Genomic DNA, 19,934 nt, shown 5'->3' on the forward strand with positions numbered 1-19,934 from the left:
TGGCTGTTTCGTGGCTTCCAGCTCTCACTGGTTCTGTGTCTTGCTTCTATCTCTCTTATGCCTATTTTCTCCATCTCTAGAACTGACAGGGGACATTCAATAATCCTTAAATCCATGAAAACTGAAAATCTTTCCGTCTCTGATTTTCATTATTCTTAATAAACACCTTCACCAAGGTGGTATTGAGTCCAGAAATCATTAAAGGGCCTGAAGAAAGGTATGAAAGGCTCTCATATAGCTCCTCTATATTCCCAGGTTTCAATCTTTCCAGGCTCTTCCTTGGTTCCTCCAGCCCCAGAGGCGCTAGCTGCTTCCTGTAGTTGCAGACTCCTGGATGCCTTAGAGCCCCCTTCTTTCCTGTTCAATTACTGGTTATCAGCTTTGCACCAGGTTAACAGTTCTTTCCATTCCATTTTCTCGGTTTAAATAATTAGTATGGTTTCTGTTTCCTGCCTAGATGCTAATTGAAAAAGGATAATAACACCTACTTCATGGAGTTGTGGAGAAAAAAAGAAGTCCATATTCCGTTGACTTTGAGCAAAAATGCTAAACAAATTTTCAAAAATTAAAAGAAATGTACTCGCTAAATGTACCTCGTCCAGACATTCTGTGCGTGACATCTCAGCCTGGCTGTGTCTTCAACCCGGCTCTGTGACAAGTCCAACCTTCTCGCTATTTTTCTGTTTTAAACTTTGAATTGTTCAAGCAGATGGGACATAGGAAAGCAAATGGGGAAAAATCTAAAGCCTGGCCAACATGGTCCAGACAGTCACCAGGGACAGCTCAGGCACATGGCCCCAGGAGGCTCCGACTATCCAACATGCAATCAGGGAAATGCGGTCTCGCTGTTTTGTTTTAATTACAAGGAGACGAACATCCTCGGGAACTTTTACCTGCACAGTATGCACAACAATGTACACAATGAAACATCTACATTGGGTGAAAATGCTTCATTACCTAGACTAGATTTGGTCTAATTAAAAAGTAAATCAAATTCATTTGGGAAAATAATTGCCACCAGGCATAATAAGCTTGTTTTAATTTGGAATCTTAGTAAGAAGACACATTCCACTAGAGGCATGAGCTTCATACTATAAACTCAGAAGTATGAAAACTGACTAAATACAATTGCTTAACTTTGGCTACCTTCAGAGTATTACGAGAAGGGACGTCTTTAATGGAGTGTCAGTATACCACATTCAATGTGCCCACAGGTCGCAGGGAGACACTGTGAGAGCAAACTGATGCTCCAATTGTGCTTGTCATTCCCACACTAACAGTCAGCGGTACAAAACCATTCACTGTGATATAGCTGGCACAACCAGTGCCACTCAGGGAAAAACCAAAGGACCTTGGAATCACATTTTAGAGTACTTTCCTAATTTTGCTGCATATTGGGAGACCAGTGACAGGGACAACTTTGAAAGTAGGATTCCCTTTGTAAATGATAGGGCCCAATGTAAGTAGTCAAAAGCCACTTGTAGAAAAGAACTCTATACAGCTGAACAGGCTGCTTCCTCTCTGTGACTCTTCTGCCACATACATCATATAAAATACATTGCTTTCTAAATTCACAATGGGGCCCTGGGAATTAGCCATCCCAAAACTCTAGAGAAAAGGCATTAATGAAATGACTGGGGTAGCATCATCATTGTAGGCACCCAGTGAATGGCTTCATTTAAGATCACCTTCTCATCAGGGCCACACAGGCTACCAAAAATGGGCAAACATCTTATTTAAAAATTTTATCTCAGACATCTCACATAGCAGAATTTTCACCAATACATCTTCTAGGGTAAGAGAAACAAAGGAAAACAATAAACAAATGGGGGCTACATCAAACTGAAAAGCTTCTGCACAGCAAAAGAAACCATCATCAAAATTAAAAGGGAATCTACTGTATGGGAGAACGTATTTGGCAATGATACACCTGATAAGGGGTTAATTTCCAAAATATTTAAAGAACTCATACAACTCAACAAAAGGAAACAAGCAATCCAATTAAAAAATGGGCAAAGGACCTGAATAGACACTTCTCCAAAGAGGACATACAGATGGCCAATAGACATAAGAAAAAAATGCTCAATGTCACTAATAAGAATGGCTATCATCAACAAATCAACAAATGACAAATGTCGGCGAGGATGTGGGGAAAAAAGGGAACCCTAGTACACTGTTGGTGGGAATGCAAACCAGTGCAACTAGTGTGGAAAACAGTATGGAGTTTCCTCAAAAAATTGAAAATGGAACTGCCATTAGATCCAGCGATTCCACTTCTGATTGGTAAATCCCAAAACACAATCAGAAAGAATATATGCACCCCTATGTTCATAGCAGGATTGTTTATAATACCTAAGATCTGGAAACAGCCCGAGTACCTGCCCATCAGATGATGGAATATAAAAGCAATGGTACAGTTACACAACAGATTACTATGCAGCTGTGAAAAAGAAGGATCTCTTACCCTTTGCAACACCATGAATGGACCTGGACATTATTATGCTAAGTGCAATGAGCCAGAGAAGGACAAATTTCACATGATTCGACTTCTATGTGGAATCTAATGAACAAAATAAACTGATGAACAAAATAGGTCCAGAGGCATGGATGCATGCAACGCACTCACAGATCTCAGAGGGGATGGGGGTTGAGGAGAAGACTGAAAGAGATTAACCAAAGAACTTATATGCATATATGCATAGCCCCATGGACACAGACAATAATGTGGTGAAAGCCTGGGATGGGGTGGGGGCTGGGTGAAGGGGACATCTGTAATACTGCCAACAATAAAAAATAAATTAAAAAGTAAAGAAATGGATATACAGAAAAATAATTATTTTTTCTCCATTGTCTCCTGTTCTTCATCAGTCACTCAAAGAAACAGAAACAAAAGATGGATGTTGTTTCCTCCAGGGCCTGATGAGTTCTTGGTGCTTATCCATGTCTGTGGCCACAATCCACAGTGTCTGAGGAGACTTCACAATTCACATGTATCTGAGGAGCCAGATGTGAGGCGAGAATGTGGGAATAGGAAACTTCTGAAAGGTGGTGTACACGTGGTCTTTCATAAGGCGTCTGGGTGTCAGAACAGAGAGAAAGGCAAGCTTCCCGCGGCTGCTGCAGGAAGGAAGCCAGACGGACTGGGTACAAATGGGCCCTGAGGAACACTTGGCCATATGACTCGTTTGGTGAATGTAGAATAGAAGAAGTAACAGGACCTCCTCAAAGCCATTCTCAAGGTCACCATTCAGTATATTGTAGGACAACATCACTTTGGAAAAGCTCCCTGGGACCCATTAACCCAAGGGAAGAGTTGTTTAGACCAAATAGCATGTTGGCCAGGCATGGTCTGCCACCAGGAGAACAGTCATGTTTTCTTCTTACTATGTAGATAGGGCATATGCTGAACCCCATTACTTCCCACCAAGGTGAAAGTGGGGACAAGGCCAAATAAGCATTTATGTTATCCTCTCGGCTCCCTACACTTGGACACAGTACAATGGATGACCTGCTCAGCACATCTCACGTTGGCACATCCTGCAGGAAATCTGACCCCGCTCCCCCTGCCCTGCCCCCGTCAGCATAGCATCAGGTCCCCACTCCCAGAGTCTACAAGTTGCATTTTAGGTAACCTCATGATATTGATCACTCTCGGAAGTGATTTCATTTTGGTTCAGCCAAATGTTTCATCTGTCCTAGGAGGAAGCAGAAGAGAAATGGAAAAGGCGCGAGGGTGATGAAGGAAAGGAACTTTACCAGAGGAAGACACATACAAAGCCCTTGGAGAAGCCCAGATCAAAACAGGAGAGAAGATCACATCAGACAAACAGCAGCCAATGTGAGGCTGGGCCTGTCCTCCTGAGTATTTCTAGAAAACCAACCCTAACGCCCATGATCTATGAGACCAGGATGGATCTGTGGGGTTAGCTTTTTCTTCAATCTCCAAGCCAGAAAAAAACACCCCATCCTATATAATAAAAGGGTAATATGCAAATAGACTGAACGGCTGAACAACCAGAATGCCTGTGGCCCCTTGCCTCACCTGCCCTGACCCCCAGCGGGCCCCCCCCCCCCCCGATCGGAGGCAGGGCAGCTGGCAAACCGCCCACAGCCCCTCTCCCCGGCCGGCCCTGCCCCAGATTACCCCCCACCCCAGCTGGGGCCAGCTGGACCCTACCAGTGCACAAATTTGTGCACCAGGCCTCTAGTCATTTTATAAAAGAACACCAAAGACCTGATGGGTGAAAAGAGTGGAGAAGTGTTTCACATCATCCTTTCAGAGCAACAAAGAATTTGCAAGATTGTTATAAAGAATGTGAAATTCTGTCATTTATGCTCTGTGTTCTCATATAGGAATCTTAACAAAAAAGTTAAAAATGACAAAATTTGGCCCTACATGAAGAAGAAATTCTCTAATGGGCAGAGGTTTCAGAAGATGGAGGAAGTGAGTGACTGAACTCAGAGGAATGCTAGGACAGGCCAGATGAGATAGCTCGGTGGGGGGTTCCATATTCTATGGTCAAGATCAGTGGTTGGCAAACTCATTAGTCAACAGAGCCAAATATCAACAGGACAACAATTGAAATTTCTTTTGAGAGCCAAATTTTTTAAACTTAAACTATATAGGTAGGTACATTGTTATTAACTTGATTAGGGTACTCCTAAGCTGGCCTTTGCTAAAAACGTCCTCAATCTGATTGAGGCATGTTTGCTGAGGTCGACCCCTTCCAACTCTCCCATCCCCAACTCCTGCATGAATCGCGCGCCTCCCCCACACTGCGTCTCCTGTCGCCCAACCAACCGACACCCCCCACTTCTTCTAATGCCACTTCTTCAAAAGAGACTCGCCCAGGCCGAAAACCGACTTCTGCGCATGGGCCACGAAGTTTTAATCGTACTGTACGTGTGCGCCCGCACATGGTATTTTGTGGAAGAGCCACACTCAAGGGGCCAAAGAGCCGCATGTGGCTCGCGAGCTGCGGTTTGCCAACCACTGGTCTAGAGGAACTCACGGGCTGCCTGAACTGGGAGCAGGTAACCTTCAGTCATCCCAACACTGAATTTCCAGGCCACCTGCTTTCCCCAAGGTTGAGTTTGATCATACACTCAACTGAGTAAAAGCCAACAATCTCACAAATGACTGAAACTACGGTACGTATTTTACGTAGCTACCTCAAAAATAAGTAATGATAAGAAAAAAGAAAACCAAAAGATCATTTACTCTAGGAATCCCGGTTTGTGTTTATGCTCCACATGAGGTCCAAATTGTATCTGGGCTTGAAATCCACCAAACTCACAGGCTTTCTCGAAGGAGACAGGGTGGGAGCCATTCAGGATATCATCCCGAGCCTGCAACACAAGAGGAAGCAAAAAGCATCAGGAGCTTGGGGGGACGACACCTTCTGCCTGCTGACAGGTTCCTGCACCTGGACGCACCCACTCTGTGCAGCAAGGGGAAATGTGCCCGCCGACCCACAACGATGCATCCAGGACACGGTGGTGACTGCAGCACAGCAGGAGTAAGGCAATAAGAAAACAAGTCTTTGCCCCAAATTGCCTACAGATGGGCAGCCTCAGCAGTGCCCTGTATATGAAAACTAAAGCTTGAGTATATTCTAGGAAGGCAGAAGTGGGTCATGAACAATAGAAGCAAAGAGTAATCCTTGTGAAATGACCACATCCATGGGGGGACAGGGGTGGGGGGGTGGGGGATACAATATACTTTCTATAACCCTAAATCATAAAAGGAACAGAAAAATTACCTAGAGGTAAAAATCAACCCAAACCCCATCCCAAGATATAAAAGGAGGAATGAGGAGAGAGACAGTCAGACACAGGAACTCACTGCTGCAGATATTTAGGGGAAATGATAAAGCAAACGCACAGTCTTAGAATGAGGAACTCACTGTGTCTGAAGTTCTTCTCTCACTTCTTGACCCATCCCTGCTGTTACTATTTATTTTCTTTCTTTCTCTTCTTTCTTTCTTTCCCTCTCGGATGGACATGCTAACCTACGGCTCTGAGCCATCTTATTGCCCTACCTTTCTTCCTTCCCTCCTTCCAGCCTCTTTCCTCCTAACTCTCCTTCCATACCCTCCTTCCATCCATTAACTAAAGGATCAGCAAACTTTTCCTGTAAAAGGGCAGATAGTCAGGTCAGGTGGGCCCGCTGTCTCTGTCAGAACTACTGAATTCTTCCCTGGAGCACGAGAGCAGCCACGGACAACACGCAAACAATAATGCATGAGGGATTTACCGATGTGTAATATGTTAACAAATGAGCTGTGTTTTAATAAAACTTTATTTACATACACAGGGGACGCTGCGGCTCGACTTTTTCTGTGGGCACATATGTGGGGAGAGGGGAGGAGGAAAGGAAAGAATAGAAGAAGTGAGACTGGGGGACAGGTGGATGCTTTCCTTGAGCCAGAAGAAACCTCGGGGACGGTCTAGTGCGAAGCCCACATCTTACGCATTGGGGACCCGCAACTCTGATAAGTTCAAGGACTTGTTTGAGCTTAAATAATTAGTTAATAGTAAAGCAAAAAAGGTTATTGAGAGAATTTTGCTCAGTTAATGAGAAGCACTGATTTTCTGACCAATTTGTGCTTGTATTCTAAGATGTTAGCTAAGCCAGCTTTAGTGCATTTGAAGTGGTGAGCTAGCTAAGGGCCCTGAAGCCAGGCAGAGAGAGACAGTAGCAGCCCCCAGGTCCCAGTCTGGGAGGCCGCATAAAGGCCCTCTTCTGGATGGCCAGCAGCTCATGTCAAACACCAGCCTGCACCACAACCACACACGTGTGAGGAGCCCAGGAGCCACGCCCCTGGAACGGCATGCACGCACATGACAGAAGCCAGAGCCAGCTCCCACGCAGCCCCAATCCCAGCCCCAGCCAGCACCTCCCTGAACCCTCACCGGCCCCCAGGTCTGAGAACCAGAGGGAGAGGTACCTGAACATAGAGCAGGTTCAGCTGCACCGGGTCTCTCGAGTCCACGTTCTGATCCGAGTAAAAGAACTTCCGTCTAAGCAGCAACGTTTCGTTCTCATCGACTCCTTGTTCTCTGAATGTCCGGCTGTGATCCAGCCAATTCACTGCAACACACACAGCACCACAGATAAAAGAGCCGTGTCTATTCCTCCTCTGGGTGTAGGGGATTTATCAAGACAGCAGCATAATACAGCCCAGATTTCTACAATGCTGACATTCAGGTACAGTTACTTCTTACATTAGAACTGTGTGTTCTAACTTTGCAAATAATTTCACATATGCCCTCATGTACCATATGACACAGTGAAAGGAAATGAGAGAACATTCCAAGCCATTCTGAAACTTAGTTAAAGCCCCACAATGAATTTATAATATGCCCCTTCCTTCTGGGGGTTAAAAGGAATAACGAAATCAATGCTTTATGCCAAGACAACCCAGTTAGCATTTTCCTTTAAGTCGGAGTGGATACTTCTGTCTCATCAGGTGAAATAATTTATAAGCTTTGAGCATAAGAATTACCTCCAACCCTAAATAGAAAAAAAGGAGGAAAATGAAAGTAGTTGGGGGGAGGGGACACTACGGTAGCAGGGGGTGGAAGAACCCTGCCCATGGCCCAGCTTGAATCTCACTCAGTCAGAAAGCACACAGCTGATGTCAAGGTGCGTAGGCCTCTACTCTCCCCACAGCTCTCATTCCCACAGTCCTCCCGGGGCTCCACACGTACATTGTGAGTAAATATGTATTACAAGCCTCACTAGATTATACGCAACCTTTGCACAGGGAATGTGTTGGGTTGACCTCATCTCCCATAGTACCTAGGAGAGTATCATGCACATTATAAAAATCCTTGGGATTTGTCTATGAAGGTCTCCCTGGGAAAGAAGTATGCAACTGGAAATCAAATAAGGTAGAAAAAAAGCGAAAGGAGAAAGGGTCAGAGGAAATGAAAGTCCCACTGAGGATCAATAAACATAAAGACAATGATGACATCTTCCCAATGCAGCAGCAAGAGCAAGAACAATGGAAGAGAGAGGCTGAGAAGGTCTAAGTGGCCTGCACATGAAGTAAGATCCCCTGGCGGGGGGAGGTGTCAGGGAGCCAGTGCACACAGCACAGACCTTTTGGGGACACATGGAGTATACAAATGGCTTTTCCAAATATTAACAGTGTGGCCATACGAAATTATTTTCCTGTGACAAAATTACATTACCATTTTGTAACCCCCAAGGAAATAATGTATCCAGGCAGTTGTCATGAGTGGCTGTTAACATCACAAAAAAAGGGGACAACCAGATACAAGTTCCTGATGGGAAGTACAGCAGGTCCTTGAATAACGTCATTTTGCTATAATGTTGATGAGATGCTGTAGGAGCTGAAACCTTGTTTATATCAACTGGTCTCTGGTAAAATTGGTTTCATTATATGTCATTTTGCTGAATGTCGCAGAGCCTATCGATGATGTTAAATGAGGACTTAATGTGCACAACATCACATAGGAAGAAGACTGTATTTTTTAAAATACACATACACATGAATCTAATCCAGCCTGCAGATCTCAGGAATTAAAGGGGATGGAAGAACATATTAAATGACACCATGGGTATGCAACCAACAAAATCCAGATTACACGAAACTCTATACAAGTAACAAGATGGTGTCTTGCCCCTAAAAATTTGAAGATGAAAAATCTAAAAGATGTAGGGAAGTTCTCGACACTAAAAGAGGCAAGCAGTGTATCATTCAACATAATTTGGACCACAGTTCAAACACTGTTGGAAAAAGAAATTTTAAAGACAATGGAGAAATGTAGACATGATTTGTCTATTTGATATTGAGAGATTACCTTTTTAGATGTGAAATGGCATTTCAGCTACTTTTTCTTAAGTGTCTCAATATGTTAGTGACACAGACCAAAATATTTACAGATGAAATAAAAAACAGAAAGAAAAAAAAAAAAGACACAAATACCTGCCCTGGGTCATACAGATGATGGGAGGGGGCGGCGTGGCAAACCCATGTGCCTGCCTCCCCTCCCCCCAGACACTTACAGTCGTCATCCGTGTGGAGTTTAGCCTTCAGCTTCTCCATTTTCCTCTCGTCTCGTAACAGCGTCCTGTCTTTTTTTAGCGTCCCCGTCCCTTCCTCTTTCTTTTCTTCGATTGTTTCTTGGATTAAAGAGTATTCTTCATAGTTTGTTATTCCTAAAAATATAAGTTAGGTTATATGATCAGTGGTTCCACACCGCAATCGCCCTTATCAGTGTGAGTCCTGTCCTACCCAAGGAGTGCCTGGTGGCAAAGGACAGAAAGAAGTGTTAGCCCAGGTGAGGGTCGGGACCACCCATGGAGCACATATCAAATAACTCTGGCTAAATGAAGTATGTCCAGGTAGTTAAGTTACACTCATAATGTCATGTTCCATTCTCCTGTCTTGTTTTTAAGAAACAAGGAGAGCCCTAACCGGTTTGGCTCAGTGGATGGAGCGTCGGCCTGTGGACTGAATGGTCCCAGGTTCGATTCCGACTAAGGGCATGTACCTTGGTTGTGAGCACATCCCCAGTAGGGGGTGTGTAGGAGGCAGCTGATCAATGTTTCTCTCTCATCAATGTTTCCAACTCTCTATTCCTCTCCCTTCCTCTCTGTGAAAAATCAATAAAATATATTTTTTTTAAAAAGAAACAAGTAGAGATCATGCAGAACAAGGCAAGACAATGTCAAACAAGAAGGGGCTGAAGGAACCGGGCTTCCTTTGAATCCAGAGGAAACAAAGACAGGCCAGGTTACTTTCTTCAAATATGTGAAGGGCTCCATGTAGAAAGGAAACAGAGTTGTTCTCTGAAGAGATAAACAGAAGCTATGAGAAGAAAAGCTCTGTAACAACCAATTATATATAGGCTGTCCCCAGGAGTCTTTATAGAGATAAGAGAATGCCCAACAGTGGTGAGAGACTGAATCATATGACTTCAGAAACATTATTTTCTACTAGAGGCCCAGTGCACGAATTCGTGCACCAGTGGGGTCCCCTGGCCTGGCCTGCAGGATTGGGCTGAAACCGGCTCTCCAACATTCCCAAAAGGGTCCCGGATTGTGAGAGGGCACAGGTCAGGCTGAGGGACCCCACCGGTGCACAATTGGGGCCAGGGAGGGACGCAGGAGGTTGGTCAGCCAAGGAGGGACCACGGGAGGGCTCCAGGGCATGTCTGGCCCGTTTGGCTCAGTCCTGATAGGCCAGACACCAGCAGCAAGCTAACCTACTGGTTGGAGCGTCTGCGCCATGGTGGTCAGTGCACATCATAGCAACTGACTGACCAGTCAACTGTCTGCTCCCTGGTGGTCAGTATACATCATAGGGAGCAGTTGAGCGGCCTTAGCATATCATTAGCATATTATGCTTTGATTGGTTGAACGGCTGCCCAGACAACCTGACACTTAGCATATTAGGTTTTTATTATCTAGGATTTTAAAATTCCTTATCTTTTTTTGAATGTTTTTATTGATTTCAGGGAGGAAGGGTGAGGGAGAGAGAGATAGAAACATCAATGATGACAAAGAATCATCAATTGGCTGCCTTCTGCATTTCCCCTACTGGGGATTGAGCCTGAAACCCATGTGCCCTGACCTGGAATCGAACCATGACCTCCTGGTTCTTAGGTCAATGCTCAACCACTGAGCCACACCAGCCAGGCAAAAATTCCTTTTTTTTTTTTGAAAGGGAAATAAAAGCTCTCAATTTTGACTTAGTAGGAGAGTTCAAATGTTTATAGACCAGTTAGTGAGTTTGCAAATTGAGAGAATAATCAGACTCTCTTGGGAATGGCAGACATCAGTGCGTTAGGACACACTCAAGATGGTCTCAGCAACGAATTGGGGTGGGGGGGGGGGGAGTAGAGGCATGTGATTCACACAAAACAAAAACGGGAATCGAGGCAGGTGCATACTCACCTATCCTGCTGCAAATAGTCACCAGGAGCTCCCCGACCGTCTTGGAGTCGTCCACCATCACCGTCTTCACAGCCCCATCCAGCATCCGGATTTTCTGAGGCCTCTGTTTCTTTTTGTATTCCAAGATATCCTAGGACAAACCACACAAACAGGTCATACTGCATGTGGGACAAGATAATGGACGTGGACACTTTCTTTAAAAAATGAACTTTCCCAAGCACGCTCTGATTTCTTCCTTCAAAGTGTTCATATTTTCGCCACTAAAACAGAAATGCCCAGGCTAAATAATTGCTTTCATCAAGATTTCTTAAAAACCTGATGGTGCAACTGTACCCAAAGAATACACTGATTAGCTCATAATTAGTGAAAACTAACCTCTGTAAAGTGGAAGCAGCATATGCCCTCCTGACAGGCTGGGGATGCTCTGCTCTAACGAGAATCAGCAGAGGGAAATTCCTGCCTGCCTTTAAAAAGACAGCAGTGTGCGTCTCCAAGTACCTCTTATTCAGTTATAAGCAATGTTTAATTTCCGTGTCAGGGAGCCCATAAATAATACCCCCATGATTCTTCACAGTCGTGGTGTATCACAGTAGAACTGGTTTTCATTGTAATGCCAAGGCCAAATATGGGTAATACCTTTGCGAGTTATTTTTAAATAGAGACTTCTTTTTTTACCACACGTCTTAAAAATACTGGAGGGAAGTGTGAATTGGCAAACAGACTTCACTCTTGTCTCATGGAATACTGACCAATCAGATATGTGCATTTCATAGACCAAAACCCAGCATCTCGAAGATTCGGCTAAACAGAATATTGATTTTTTTGACTCATTAGTTCTTTCCCCTTCCATACCACAACTATTTTTGTTGCTACTTTTATGAATAGTTATTAAACTTACATCCAATATGAGCTTTCTTTTACCAGAGTAAAACACCAATTAATATTCAATCCCTGGCTACCGTCAGTATTATGTTTTTATTTTTCCTCTAATCCATCATTACTTTCTATCACCACTCACCAGGGAATACTTCCTACATACTCACAGGAAAATGCTGTGTCTTCTTTCATAACTACCAAGTCCAACAAGGGCACGTAGAAACAGTTTTAAATACTAACCCCAAGTTGCTTTCATTACTCTGTGGATTTTCAAGAACTTGGACTGCTGGTATTTTCTATCACTACCTGGACAGCCCTTATGAAGTACACTGCATCAAGACTACTAATAAGATGTCCTTGAATCAAAATCAATTGTTGGGTCTCTCCTTTTCTTTCAAGCATAATTATATTGGCTTCCATGGAAGGCTGAGGACAAAGCGATGAAAAAAAGAAACACAAGATCAGCAGCCTACCCCATTTCGCAGCATGTAGTAGTCCAGTGTTCTGCCCGCTTCCAGCCAGATTCCTTTCCTGGGGTCTTCATCAGAGAGAAACAGCCCATAGTCAGACGCTGGAAGGTTAACAGAAAGAAAAATGGGAGAGAAAGCGACGATGAAGCCATCACTGACACCGCCCGTCTGCTGACTGGGCTAGAACGCGAGTCTTCTCCTTCGACAGGGAAATGTTTCGTTTTGACACCACAAGCAGCCACTGGGACTGAAGCAGATGAGGAGGAATGAGAACTGAGCTGCAAAACCAGCCCCCTCCGACAAGGCTGATGTTGCTGACCACCAGTGGGCAGTACTTAGGTTAGAACTGAGAAACTGTCAAGGACAAAGCAGTCCAAATGTCCTTCTAACCGAATGTGGCTTTGTTTCTTATACTTGTTCGAAAAACCAGGCCAAGGACGCGTGAAGGATGACAGGACAGGCAGGGAGAAATGCAGATGTGACCATCTAAGCCCAGCGCCACTCGGGCACAGAAGGGCCCGGGGAACCATTGCACTTGAATAGTCCCTCCGTCCCACCAACGCGTGTGATGAAAGGTAAGCAGGGCTCCCTGTGAAGTGGAGCCTCTGCGCTCATGTCACCAAATTATGAAAAGGTTGGAAAATTAAAGTCCATGTTCTCCATAGAAATCCCCTAAAGTGACCCGGAAGTACAAAGGGTGGCGGAGGGAAGCAGTCGCATTTCCTGTCTAAGGACGTGTTTTTTTCTTAATGTGATTCCAGGAAACCCCAGGGACCCGGGGGAGGCGGGGCGCCTGCTGTTTCTCAGCAAAACAGCTTCAAGGTCTTCAAAGGTTTCTTCTTCCCGAGCTGCAAGGCAGCCCAGCCCACGGGTAGGGCACCTGGAGGAAAACAGCAGCTGCGAAGTGAAGACACCAGAAATGACTGAACTAGATCTGGAAGGAAGGCTGGGGAAGTAAGCAACTTTTATTTCTGGGTAACCTAGGAATAACAGAGGCTTTGAATAATTTAAATGATGCTTTCGGCCTAAAGGTCAGCAGTTTTGTAAGAAACAGGTCTCTTGAAGGAGACCCATTCTACCTGTAATTATCCTTGTTGTGTTTGAGTTTTATGCTTCCAATAGTTAAGAAAAGTCTTACACCGCTTTCAGACTAAAGGTCTATCAAACTGGGAGTAGTCCCAGTTTCTCAAGTGTCAGGCCAATAATCACTAAGTAAAGGAAGGAAATGTAGAGAGAAGATAAAGGGAAACAGAAAAACTGTATGAGCGGCTTTTGTTTAAATTCAGATTAATGGGGGTCAGTGGTTTAACGAAACACTAAACAAAACATATAAAACAAATGCCCTTTTAAAAAACTGTTTCAGATAAAATTCATAAAGCCCCCCGCCCCCTTAATAAAGGTTCGAGATAAAATGTATAAGCCCCTTCGAAGTACTGCATAGATAAGGCGGCCCAGGGTCCTGCTGGCGGTTCCGGGCTTGTCAAGCTGCTGTATGGGAGGTCCTCATGCACCCGAAACAGGGCTCAGGATCTACAAAACCAGCAGCTACCCTGGTACGTTAGAGGCTAATGAGATGGTGTGTCAGAGGGGCTTGCACACTGCCTAGCACGATGCTGATCTATGGGCCAAGAGGATGGCATCGCTCAGCGGCAGATGTGGTCACTGTCATCAGAAGCCTCGCACGGGAAGCAAGCAGTGTCCAGGCGAGGAAGACACTTCATTGGCAACGCAGACACTGGTGGGCATGTTTACCATCCCGAGCCCCCGTTTCTTTCACTGTAAGTGAAGATCACACAAACACGCTTCAGGAAACCAGTGAGTCACCCGCGGCTACCTTGGCCAGTTTGCGCCTCCGGCACCCGCTCCCGGATGAACCGACACGCGTCGTACACGGCGGTGGACGGCTCGAACTGCATGGTCTTCACCACGTTGCAGTGGCGGACACAGATCTTTAAGGACAGGGCCACCATCTTCATAGGTGATCCGAAGACTCTCACTTAGAATGTCTGGAAAACACAAAGAGACAAACCCTGATGCTCATGACGATTGTTCGTCTGGAGGGGGAAAAAAACACACACTACCAGGGGTGGGCAAACTTTTTGACTCGAGGGCCACAATGGGTTCTTAAACTGGACCGGAGGGCCGGAACAAAAGCATGGATGGAGTGTTTGTGTGAATTAATATAAATTCAAAGTAAGCATCATTACATAAAAGGGTACGGTCTTTTTTTATTTTAGTTTTATTCATTTCAAACGGGCCGGCCCGCGGGCTGTAGTTTGCCCATGGCTGCACTAGACTCTGAATCAGCTTTAAAAATAAAATCACTAGACTGACTCAGCTTCAGGAGAATAAAACAGCTAACGAGAATCTTGTGAGTAAAAACACAAATTAAAAACTAGATTTTTTGAAAAACTTTAAAATAAGAGCAGCGTAGAGTTTTGGGGTTGACAGTGTGGCCACTGGAGTCCCTTGAGAGGAAAGAACTCAGGAGTCACCAAGCCTCCTTCTCTCAGGCTGCTCCCTACTTGGGGTTTCACTGGGAGTGGCGTTTCCCAGGTGACTGCCCCTCAGGTGCGAGGCAGAGAGCCTTGGGCATGCACCCCTGTCTCCTGAAGATGCCCCTGGAGGCAGCCTCAGTGCCGGCTCCCTGACCACCAGCTCCTGGGGACAGAGGACGAAGCACCAATGCTGTCACGAATGTTCCTGATGGCAAAAGAGTTCCACCAAACCACGTACCAGGCTTCCAGGCCCAACCACATCCCCAGAGACTATAAATCTGAGCAAGGCATTTTGGCCACTCTGCCTCAATTCCCCCCAGATAAGGTAGCTACAGTGGTATCAGCCCTGCATAATTCATGGAAGAACTGAATCCTGAGGGGAACACCAATGCCAGACTAATAAACAGCCATCACTAATGAGGCCAGAACGGCCCATTTTAAACACCCAGCATAGCTAACAGCTGCACCCTCTTCAGGGGTCTCAAAGTGAAGAAAATGCCAATTCAATTATTTCATTTAGACAAACTATTGGGATCTTTTGCTTCTCATCCAGTTCAATGGCTTTAAAAAACAAACAGGTTTAGGCTAGGTTTGAAATAATGCATAAATGATTTCTTTTCAAAATTTAAATCCAACGCATTAGTGCATTTACTTTGAGTCAGTGGCTTCTGGTTTATGCTGGCTACCTGCTCTCTTCTGTGGCCAGAAACTTACCCGCCTCCCAAGCCAGCCTCTTCCCTGCACCTGAGAACCCAGCTGCCATCCTGGCCAGCAACACAGGCGCTTTATAGTTAGCAGCTATTAGAACTAGAGTGGGGCGAATAACCTAAGTCCATGGGAATTTTAAGCTCACACTATTTTGTCTTTTATTAGACAATCCTTGGGTAGTAAGCTGTACCCCAGAGCATCCTGTATGTCTCCTTCCCACTTAAGAATGCAAGTGCGCCTTAGCTGGTTTGGCTCAGTGGATAAAGCATCGGCCTATGGACTGAAGGGTCCCGGGTCCAATTCTGGTCAAGGGCACATGCCTCACATGCCCCAGTAGGGGGCGTGCAACAGCCAATCAATGATTCTCTCTCATCATTGATGTTTCTATCTCTCTTTCCCTCTCCCTTCCTCTCTGAAACTATATATATATATATATATATATATATATATATATATATATATATATATTTTTTTTTTTAAAGAATGCAAGTGCTAAGAAGCAGTGAGATGGCTAACACACAGAGAGGACAACAGGCTGACCAGCGAGACTAGAAAATGGGTGCCTCTGGGGTCACTGCTTAGCAGGCTAGATTGATTGCCAGCTTCCTGGCAGCAGGTGACTAAAATCATTTGGATACAGAGGACATTTTTAGACAGAAACACTCGCATGAAGCAACCATTGAGGCCATCCGACTCTAAAGTCATTCTGACCTCTATTTACACTCAGTAAGTTCTGTCTGTGAAAATGTGACAATATTTATTACTTGAGAAATGTTAAGATATACTTCCCAACCAACAACAGCAGTGTTCAGTGGGAATCTGCCCCAAACTGAATTAATTACCACTGCCTGGGCAGTGACTAGAGTGTGGACACAGCAGAGAAGTTCAAAATACCTTATGATTTTTCATCTATAAAATCAAGCACTTTTAAAGCCAAATATAGAAGGCTCTATCCAACTCTCTCTGTGCAGGCACATTTAACCAACCAACTCCCCAAGTTGGGAAAACAAAATTTAAACTCTAGAAACAGACAAATTTCCTGTAATGTAGATCACGCCATGGGATAATCTGTCGCCTGGGGCTGGTGACAATGTGGGGTTTCATGAACCACTGAGCTCTATGAGCACAGAGGGTGGTAAGATTCAGTGGGGAAGGCCACAGACTCGATGTTGTCATGGATGCAACTTATGGGATGCACCAGAGAGGATGGGATGATTAGTGTCTTCCACGCCCTGGGAATGGGAAGTAGTGTAAGTGTCCCTGCATGAAGGCTGCTCCTCCCAGGCTAATAATTAGGCTTTCTGAAGAGTAAATGAATGGTCCCTGCTGCCACGCAGGGAGATGGATTCAATCAAAGGGACAGACAGAGCCCATGACGTGAAGCCACAGCAGGACAGTAAACACCGGCGCTCCGAGGAAGCAAAGACACACAGGGGAGCAAGGAGACGGGGGCGAATGCAGAAGCAGAGAGCAGACGGAAGCAGCAAGGAGACTGCAGCAGAGAGGCTGGGAAACATGGGAGAGAAGCCAGAGAGTTGGGAAGCAAAAGGGAAAAGGAGAAACATAAAAAATACAACAGTGAAGGAAAATCTCTATCCCACACAACTGGAAAAGTGAAGAAGCCATTGACTGAAGTGGGGGAAGCTGCCGGATGCACAGGTTTGGGGTGACAAGTCTCTGATGAGTTTGCCTGGGATTATTCAGTGGAAAGGTGGAGGAGAGTCAGATACAAAGCAGGGGACATAATAGGGAGGGCTACTGTATTTAAATCTTTGGGACTAGAAAGATCATCTAGAGCAGTGGTTCTCAACCTTCCGAATGCCACGACCCTTCAATACAGTTCCTCATGCTGTGGTGACCCCCAACCGTAAAATTATTTTTGTTGCTACTTCGTAACTGTAATTTTGCTACTGTTATGAATCGTAATGTAAATATCTGATATGCAGGATGTATTTTCATTGTTACAAATTGAACATAATGAAAGCATAGTGATTAATCACAAAAACAATATGTAATTATATATGTGTTTTCCGATGGTCTTAGGCAACCCCTGTGAAAGGGTCATTCGACCCCCAAAGGGGTCGCCTAAGACCATTGGAAAACACATATATAATTACATATTGTTTTTGTGATGAATCACTATGCTTTAATTATGTTCAATTTGTAACAATGAAATTGGGGGTCACCACAACATGAGGAACTGTATTAAAGGGTCGCGGCATTAGGAAGGTTGAGAACCACTGAGTAAGAAAGAGATCCGAGGACCGAGTCCTGGAAAGACGTTCTAAAATCAGGATAAGGAGAAGGAAATGATAAGAAGGTAGTGGGTGAGGGAGGAGAGCGGAGAGAGGGTGGGGCCAGAAAAAGGTGCATGAGCAGGAGGGAGAGATCCACTGGGCTAAAGGCTGACACAGTTCAGGGAGGATGAGGACTGGGAGGATGAGGATTGGCAGCTTGGAGACCTCTGGCAGCCGTGGAGGGGTGTCACCAGGGCAGCAGGTTCAGGGAAGAGGTGAGGAGAGGGGCTGGCAGCACAGGAAGACTCACCTACTGAGGAGCTGCTGGAAAGGGTGGGGGAACAGGTGGCAGCTCTGATTTATGCTTTTAAGGCTTTTATCCAGAAGTACACATCGCAGGGCTGCTGCCAACTCCACAGCCACACATTATCTATATAGACATGGTTTCCCCCGACTGTGGTCCCGGGGGGAGTCCCAGGACAGCGGAGTGCCCTTCCTGGAGGCAGGAGCCTCACCACATGACCTCTCTCCTGGGCCCTGTCCATGCTGCTGCCTGGCTCTGCGTGAGAGCAGAGGAGCAGGCAAATCTTGGCTCAAGGACGGGGTACAGGACCAGGAGGCTAAGGTTCAGGTACAATGCCAGGCCCGTGAAGCCTTGGACCTCTAGGCCCCATCGCCTCTCTTCTTTCTGCTCCTCAGGGAGCGGGAAGCCACCGGCTCCCACGGAAGGAGCTGGCTCCCAGAAGACGCTCGGTGTTTGGCCAACTATTTCCATGGGATCCCTTTGTCTCCACATCTTAACATCTCACCAGGGAATAGAAGCCTCTATCCTTAGTTCAGGGTAGATGCTCAACAGAACATGGGACACCAGAGATTCATTACAAGGTTCATGTTCTCAACTTTTGTATTATCTCAAAAACAACTATTGAAAAAGCCGTCATTACTACGTGGGAACACACCGAAACACCAGAAAACAAAGTCAGTCCCTCTAAAAGAGCTCTGCAGGGGTCGAAGACTTAAAGACTCCAATTTCTTCTTCTTTCTCTTAGCTCTCTGTTTTATTATGACTAAATGTTCCCAAGCACGAAACGAAAAAGACCAGCATTCTCCTTCATGAAGATGTCTAAAAAATGCAAATTATGTACATGAAAAATTATTTCTAAACTACACAACTATGTCTGAAGACAAGGTATTTTTGTTATTATCATGCAAGAGGATCACCCACACAAGAAAACCTCAGTGAGATCTGAAACCAAATGCACAGGGATTTAATCCCCAGCCCACAGGGACCACGGTACTGAGCTATGCCTAGCACCACTCACACCAAAACGGACATTTGCTGGAATTAAGTGTCCTGACTTTTGGCAAAAAGAAAGCAGGATTAAAGCATATGGCAACCTAGAAATCTCAACTAAAGATGAGCATGTGTTTTCACCACTCGGGAGAAGTCTCACTACATCTCCACTAAAGCCCTGGGAAACCACACAGCTCAGACAACATGTCATGATAAAGCCTGGCGCTCCCACTCCGCTGTTGTATTTTCAGGGCAGCACAGCACGGGTACAGCCACTGGCCCTCACTTCCACTCTCTGTATCCTCACCCCCTGCTAATCCCGGCCCTGCAGGCTGGGAGCATGAGAGCGCTGACCAGGGTGCCTTTTCTGGTTGGGCTGCGAGGGCTCAGAGCCAATGTGTGTACTGTTTCTTGTATGTAGTTCTAGTCCAACCTGCCTCTCTTTTATGATTCTATCCTGGTTTTTGGTTTTTCTTTTGCCCCAATTGGAATGTATGCTATCTTATTAGACCTTAAGTCCTTTTGTTTGTTTTGCTAAAAGGCAGGGCATAGATGTGTAAAAGATGCATTACTTTCCTTTTTATAATCTCTTCCCACTCTGACCATTTTTGCTCCAATTGTGTGTGTGAAGGTCGCCTGGACCAACAAAAACCTTCTGTGCCATCCATTGTGGAAGATGAGCCAATGGAACCAGTGGTGAAACCCAGACATTCTCCTTCTAAAGTAAATACTTTTCAGTCCCCGGGAGCTGTAAACAACCCAGTATGATAGCAGTAGTGCCCGCTGCCCAGCCTCACCCAGTCCATCCTGGGCCAAATGAGTCCAGCTCAGCCAAGGCCTCCTGTCTGAAAGGAATGCCCACTATTGGTCAAGAAGAGCAGCCATCCCTTGGATCTCTGCCCTGTCAGTGAGGGCCAGGAG

The 19,934-nt window shown here is 45.3% G+C and overlaps 1 protein-coding gene across 1 annotated transcript in view; it reads right to left on the minus strand.

The window, feature by feature from the left end:
* Positions 1-19,934, minus strand: part of TLN2 (talin 2) — a 428,326-nt gene that overhangs the window by 173,692 nt on the left and 234,700 nt on the right. The window contains exons 5-10 of the mRNA XM_081089528.1: positions 14,111-14,282; positions 12,280-12,377; positions 10,931-11,060; positions 9,038-9,190; positions 6,951-7,093; positions 5,222-5,349 (exon numbers count right to left, since the gene is read on the minus strand). Of these exons, the coding sequence (XP_080945654.1) occupies positions 5,222-5,349; positions 6,951-7,093; positions 9,038-9,190; positions 10,931-11,060; positions 12,280-12,377; positions 14,111-14,252 (794 nt within the window). The 5' untranslated portion in view covers positions 14,253-14,282. The remainder of the gene's footprint in view (positions 1-5,221; positions 5,350-6,950; positions 7,094-9,037; positions 9,191-10,930; positions 11,061-12,279; positions 12,378-14,110; positions 14,283-19,934) is intronic.

This window comes from Myotis nattereri (genome assembly GCF_964212035.1).
Source record: "Myotis nattereri genome assembly, chromosome: 1".
Classification (NCBI taxonomy): Eukaryota; Metazoa; Chordata; class Mammalia; order Chiroptera; family Vespertilionidae; genus Myotis; species Myotis nattereri.